The 7,072-nt window shown below is 30.1% G+C and overlaps 1 protein-coding gene across 1 annotated transcript; it reads right to left on the reverse strand.

Moving 5' to 3' along the window:
- Positions 1-2,530: 2,530 nt before the first annotated feature.
- Positions 2,531-6,227, reverse strand: LOC106294123 (B3 domain-containing transcription factor LEC2). The gene is made up of 6 exons (XM_013729726.1): positions 5,541-6,227; positions 5,383-5,457; positions 4,287-4,387; positions 4,051-4,097; positions 3,883-3,956; positions 2,531-2,848 (listed from the first exon to the last, which is right to left on the reverse strand). The coding sequence occupies exons 1-6, from the start codon at positions 6,006-6,008 to the stop codon at positions 2,531-2,533; spliced, it is 1,083 nt and encodes a 360-aa protein (XP_013585180.1). The 5' UTR covers positions 6,009-6,227.
- Positions 6,228-7,072: the final 845 nt, after the last annotated feature.

A 7,072-nucleotide genomic window follows, 5' to 3' on the forward strand; every position in this document is an offset into this window, starting at 1 on the left:
GTTCTATGATGTGATACAAAACCGATCTGAACCCGATGTGTTATATCTGAACCCGACTCGTACTTGCAAATTTACTAGAATGGGACCTAGGAGGTGTTATAAAAGAGAACCGAAACTCGAAAAATCCGATCCGAATGCCAACGGATACCCGAACGTCCAGGCCTACCTCGTAGCAATAAAAAAAAATGCTTTTAAACTATTGCTATGGCTACTTATCTGGGCTCCGTTTTAGGTTCTTAGACTCATACTAGAGTTAAAAGTCTTGGGTAAGTAGTACAGTCTATTATAGGACTAAAAGGGCTGGGCTTAGATACTGTATATCGGTTAGGGTTTGGATCAGAGTTTCAGACGTGCTTATCTAATTAATCAGAAAATCACTTTTTATTTATATATATACGGTCTTGACAAATCTATATTATTATTTACAAAATAATTTTTTCGATCCGAACTCTCACGTAAAAGCTAGAGCGGTTAAAATCTAGGTTAACTTTAATGAATAACTAAATTATTTATTTTGTTAGATAATTGATTATAAATTAATACAGTTAAAATTGTGGAAAAATAGAAAAATATTTTTAAAAATAAAAAAAATAATTCTTACATATACTTTGTTACTATCCAATTTTTCATAAATAAAAATAGAAATTAAGATATAAATAGATGCATAGTTAAATATTAAATTGAATGTAGTGTACGTATACAAATATTTTCAATATATTAATACATGAAACTTTCTAAAAAAATTAAAGCAATTGCGAAAAAATCAAAATATTTATAATACATGAGAGTTTCTAAGAATTTAATACAGTAACAAACTTTTCAAAATATGTATAATACATGATTGCAAAATTTTTAAAACAATAATAAGAATATATATTTTGATGAACAACTTTTTCATATATCAATAATGTGATGTTTGTTTAAACTATTTGAGGGCAGTGCCGACTTTAGGCATGTGCGGACGGTGCAAATGCACAGGGTCCTAAAATTTTACTTAACTTTTCTTATAAAAAAAGGGCCCAAAATTTAGAAGAAAAAAATATCTCTGGAAACGTAACATAACAGCGGGTGAAGAAGAACAGTCTGAAACAAAAAAATTAGGTTTTGTCCTTTTGACGAAGGAGAACAGTGATTGTTTAAAAATGCACGTGAGACTTTAAAGAGCCCATATTTGTTTTTGTTTGTAACACCAAAATGACCCATATTTAAACGAGGTTTTGAAATGGACCTAAAATGTTTGTGATCTTTTTTAACTATAGCACCGGATCTGTCATAAGTTTTGAGACGTTGAGAGCACAAACAATAACTTATAATGATGGTCTATAAATTAATAATGATATTAATAAATAATTTTGTAATGATTATGAATGCATGCTGAGACTAATCACCTAGTAACTAAATACATAGTTACATTGTTATAAATGTTGCAAATAGAAATATTTATCTATTACTTAGTCGATCAACTATTGTTGATTTCGTTTTGAACAATTCGTTTTGAACAATACTTACGTTCACCCCCCCCCCCCCTAATGAATGGTTAAATTCACCTTGGCTGAGAAAAACAACACCGACGTTAAAGCCGTCTGCAAAATCTAGAACTCTAAAAATTTAAAATCTAAACCCTAAATCTAAAACCTAAATTTTAAACCCCAAATCTTAAACCCTAAACCCAAAACTCTAAATCCTAAACTCTAAACCCAAAATCCTAAACCCTAAACTCTAAACCCAAATTCCTAAACCCTAAACCCAAAACTCTAACCCTAAATCCTAAATTCTAAACCATAAACCCAAAACACAACTCTAAATTAAACCCTAAATCCATCACTTGATCAGGGTTCGAGTTTATAGTTTAGAGTTTTAGAGTTTTGGGTTTAGGGTTTATGATTTATGATTTAAGGTTTAGAGATTAGGGTTTAAGATTTATGGTTTAGGGTTTAGGATTGATGGTTTAAGATTTATGGTTTAAAGCTTTGGGTTTAGAGTTTAGGATTTTGGGTTTAGAGTTTAAGATTTAGGGTTTATGGTTTAAAGTTTTGGATTTTAGGTTTATGAATTAGGGCTTAGAGTTTAGAATTTAGAGTTTTAGTTTTAGAGTTTAGGATTTGAGGTTTAAGGTTTAGATTTTAGATTTTTAGAATTTCGGGTTTTGTCGACGGCATTAACGCCAGTGCTGAATTTTTCAGCCATTTTAAAAAAAAATTATTGTCTTTTTAATTAATCTTACGTGACACTTTGGTTGATTATAAAAAGCGAGGTGAATTTAACGATTCATCATAGGGATGAACCCAAGTATTGTTTTTTTTTAATTAATTCCTGAATTATATTTCGTCTATTATCTCTTATGAGTTATAAAACCCAAATGAAACTTATATATGTAACTAAAACTGAAACGAGCGCAAATATTATTTTTCGTAAATAATAGATTGGCAAAAATACTTTATCAATAGATAGATATGAATATGATGAGCGATACTCTTTTCTTTTTAAATTTTTATACCACTTGTATATAGCTATATCAACTTCAATCGCATCACCATACGAAGTCGTTAAAGCTCATGTGATCATTGGAGGAACCACTATACTGAGGATTGGTCATGTAATCCACAGGTGGCAACGAGGAGGTGGCTTGATGATGCTGATGAAGATCGATTGGGAGGTCCATAAGATTGTTTGGGTTGGGATAGTGATCATTTAGATTTCCGATGAGCATTGCAATAGAATCTTCGTCTTCATCTTTTGGTATGAAATCAAACGCAATATCTTCGTAGAAGTTCATGTCGTTGGCTTCCATCGACTCATCTTCTCTTCCTTCATTTGGTTTGTCTGCGTGCTTTCTTATGGAGAAGTACTGTAGTACGACCAAACAAACAAAACATGCATATATAAGGTGTCTTAGCAATTGGCTGAATTTATAAATAATTAACAACTGACAAAGTTAGGAGATTTAAATGTTATAAATATTAGATTATTTAATATCCAAACGAAAATTAAATAACCTATGAAAAACTGTAGAGTAGTAAATAAGTTCCATGTTTTTGAACCAAAACACTACTCCTACTCAGTTAAATGCCAACATGACATTTACAGGTTTCTAATTACAAAATAATTTGTCTTAGTTATAAAATTCAAGTACGTATGAACTAAATTTCGCACATTATATTATGCTAATAAAAAGTATTTTGTGAGGATAACTTGAAAATAGTATACTAAATTTTTTTATTAAATTTTTACTTGGTCGAAAATAATGGGGAAATAAATTATCTTCAAAATTGACAAAATTTAGATAAATAAAAATAGTATTTTTCTAAAAGAAATTATTTCTGATATGAAACCAAATCCTAAAAACAGTTTGTTAATTTGGTAGAGTTTATGTAGGCTTTTTTTGTGTCAACATAGACTTTATGTAGTCAAACCAAACAAATTGGCTGTTAAAAAGAACAACTTTTTAGAGAAAAACATATTACATCATTCCCTACTTAGCAAAGAATAAAAATATGAGTAAATAGAAGAAGCATTTTATTAAACATAAAATTTAAATTAATACTAGTCACCCTCATATATTTCACGTCTTTTTTGAAAAAATATATCATGTCTTTAATTTTCAGTTTAGCAAAAAAAGAAAAGAATAAAGAATCGATTTTCAGTAGTATATTAAAACTAGGGTTTGAAATTCTTATAGTACCTTCCTCATACGGACAGCTATCATCGACAGAAAAGGTCAAAAAGGCAATAAATATTTGTCTGGATGCTTAACAAACACAATTTAATGACTCACTTTTTAAATTTCCAATTTCGGACTGCTAATCAATCATTATTTGTTTATTTAAGAGTTTTGTCTTTTTCAAAATAAAACAAGAAAAGAGAGTTAATAAGAGAGCTCACGAGATTCTTGCTTTCGTCCTCGTAGATTGTTAAAAAATCTCCAATCTCAACTCTTTTTTCAGCCACAAATTCTCCTTTAATTTTTAAGACAAAAGGAAAAACATATTATAATAAAATAGTTTAAATAAGTAGTATACTTTTAAAAGAATATAGTAGCTCCTTAATTACCTGTGTTTTCAAGGACATACATTCTGCTCTTGTTATTGGACCAGAACCTATGTTCACAGTGATGCAAGCTTTTTTAAGTATAACATTAAATTGACATTGATAAAAATTCTAACTTGAATTCATCAAAAAGTGAGCTTAAAAGATTGTTAGTATAACCCCATTGGTAAAATAAAACGATTAAGAAATTGCTTGTGAATATAATTGAGTTCATATAAGAGATGAAAACGACACTTAACTTGTATTTGAAAGACCAATTCTGCATAGAGTCCGCATCTCTCATCTCTACTATCATTCCTTCTTTAGTAGATAGCTCCGGAAGATTCCCTTCAGCTTCTCTCTGCGTTCCAAAGCCATGACTTATTTAAGGGATTATTTAATGACTTTTCTTATCGAAAAATGACTTTTTTACTGTTTTAATTAAGACAGATAAGAGACACAATTATAATTTGTTTCAATATAACTATCAAGTAATATCGTTGAACCTTTTTTCCAAATTGTTTTTTTTTTGTTTCTTGATACTTTCCCATAATGATTTCGAGGTATACCATTTAAGAGGCAATTAATTAGGAAAGGCAAATAGACGACTTTATTTTTCTTCAGCATCATTTTGGAATAAATTCATTTAAACAGTTTCACTTTATCTAGTAGAATAAAATTGATTATTTCTCATGTTCTTTCACTCATGTTTTTTCATTATTGGTTACTAAAAGGAAACTATATTGAATCTATTTACATTTTTTCACTCCAAAACTTGAAGAATTTGTAATCCTTCAAACTCCAGATATCTTTAAATAAATCAGTTTAGTTAGAATTTACAAACAATCCATATTCTTCCTAAACTAAAAAACTATAAAAATGTCATAAAAATTCGTACTTGAACAAACACAAATACTATAAACAACTTTACTACATTCTACATTTTGTTGTCATGTTTCATATTCCCCTTGTTTTCCGTGTTGTTTTTAGAGACTGAACTTGTAATTGGTTAAACAATGAAATCGCTAAATATACTACTACTATATTTTAAATGTGGAATGAAATGTTAGAAATAAATCTCAGTGAAATTTCTTAATGAGAGTTTGTGGCCGCAATGACTTATGTACTTTTGTTCCACAAACCTTCTTTGAAAAAGGGGTCAGCCAAATCCTGAAACCATATTACTTTTCTAAAAAATTTCCATGGAATTGAGGTTTCAAATTTCGTAGTTACGTGACTGATAACTATTTCATATTAAAGTTAACTATTTCATATTAATGTTTTACCTATAAAATTTATTTTATCTTTATACCTTAACGAAAACGATGGATAAAAGAATTGTAAGAATTTACACACCTTTGGTAGAACGATCCTCCCAAGTGATCCAACATCGCTGTTCTTCAAGTGTTTCACCAGCAAAACCCTAAGCTTCTACAGTCAACCACAAAATCCAAAACGTTTGATCAAGTTTTATATATATATAAAATCTAAAATATCTAATATGTGGAACAAACCTTGTTATCGAATGAGGAATATCGATAGAGATCTTTCCTTGCTGCAATCTCGGCATTATTTTTCATGGTAAGAACCACTTGTCTCCTTGAACCAACCAGCTCATTCGAACTAGAGTTAGGGCTAGAATTGTTTCTTGATCTTATCATCGCTTTCTTTCTGTTGATCCTGGCCATCTTAGTCGTGTGTGGATCAAGGAATCCACCTCTTGCTTGTCTGAAACCGGGATTACAAACCAGAGAACCGAACTCACTTCCGGTTTGTATAACCGAGATCTGAGGATTCATAGCCGCCGTCTGATCCACAGGACATGCAACGTATGAGTAGGGTTGCAACGAGTGATGCTGCGCCTGATGATGATGATCATAAGTAGGGAACGTTGATAAGCGTGAGCGATTGTTGTTAAGATCCATTGAGAGTTCTTCGACAGAGTTTGCGTTAGAAGAGGAAAAGGGCAAGAAGTTATCCATTTTTCCCGGAGAGAGAAAGAGTTATGAATGGAAGAGAGGGTCGTTGGGGAGATTGAAAAAGGAAAGAGCGAGTGAAGAAGAGACACTTGCTGGAAAACACACAAAAGAAAACGAGTCAAAATGTTGCAGATGGTTCGATGCTGCACCTTATAGGGATAACCATCTCACCACTCATACAAGGAGAGAGAGGAAGAGAGTATGTGTGTGTGGCGCCAGATTGGTGTTTGAATGTATATAATGATTTTTATGGCACAGAAGACCACGAGAAGGTCATTGGCTGTGTTTTTATGAGAGAGAGAGAGTACTGAATGCTCTTTATTTGTTTTGGAGTTACTTCACTATCGTCCTTATATTAATATCCTATTGATTATTGACTACAACTAAATTAATACTACCTTATTAAACATAGAAGTAATATGAATTCAAACATTGAAAAGTAAATATTTTTAGTCTTAGAAATGGTATATCAAAATTTGGGGAGACTGAATTAATTGGCATTCGTATTTTGTACTCCCTCCGTTTCATATTAAGTGTCGTTGTAGAGAATTTTTTTCGTTACAAAATAAGTGTCGTTTTCAACTTTCAATGCAAAGTTTATTAATTTTATTTAACAATTTATTTTCATATTGGTTGAAATATAGTTAGGTGTATAGATAATTATATTTTTATATAGGAAATATATAAAATTAATTGCTTTCTTAATCTGTGTGCATAAACCCAAAACGACACTTAAATATAAACAGATGGAGTAATTTTTAATTAGTTGGTCATTACAATTTTTCTCCTTTTATTTATATTTTTGAATTTTATTTATTCGTTTACATAATATACTAAATTATTTGAATTAAAAATTTGAAAAGAAAAAATCAATAGAGTTTTAGAAACGATAAATATTTGACCCAATATTAAATTTTGATATTTTTAATTAACCGTGATTCATATTTTGCAGAAACTCAATTAATGCCATTAATGTTTATATTTTGTCGATTTTTTCATATCATTAAAATAACGCTTTGTTAGAGCCAAAATAATCAACAACTATATTTTAAAATAATAATTTTATT

Source organism: Brassica oleracea, chromosome C5 (assembly GCF_000695525.1).
Source record: "Brassica oleracea var. oleracea cultivar TO1000 chromosome C5, BOL, whole genome shotgun sequence".
Classification (NCBI taxonomy): domain Eukaryota; kingdom Viridiplantae; phylum Streptophyta; class Magnoliopsida; order Brassicales; family Brassicaceae; genus Brassica; species Brassica oleracea.

What these genes read in the sequence shown, in the direction of transcription:
- LOC106294123 (XM_013729726.1), bottom strand. Translation starts at nt 6,008, where the DNA reads ATGGATAACTTCTTGCCCTTTTCCTCTTCTAACGCAAACTCTGTCGAA. An exon ending in GGAGGATCGTTCTACCAAAG is followed by an intron (nt 4,388 to 5,382) that starts GTGTGTAAATTC and finishes TTTGGAACGCAG; the next exon opens with AGAGAAGCTGAAGGGAATCT. An exon ending in GTATGTCCTTGAAAACACAG is followed by an intron (nt 3,957 to 4,050) that starts GTAATTAAGGAG and finishes TAAAAATTAAAG; the next exon opens with GAGAATTTGTGGCTGAAAAA.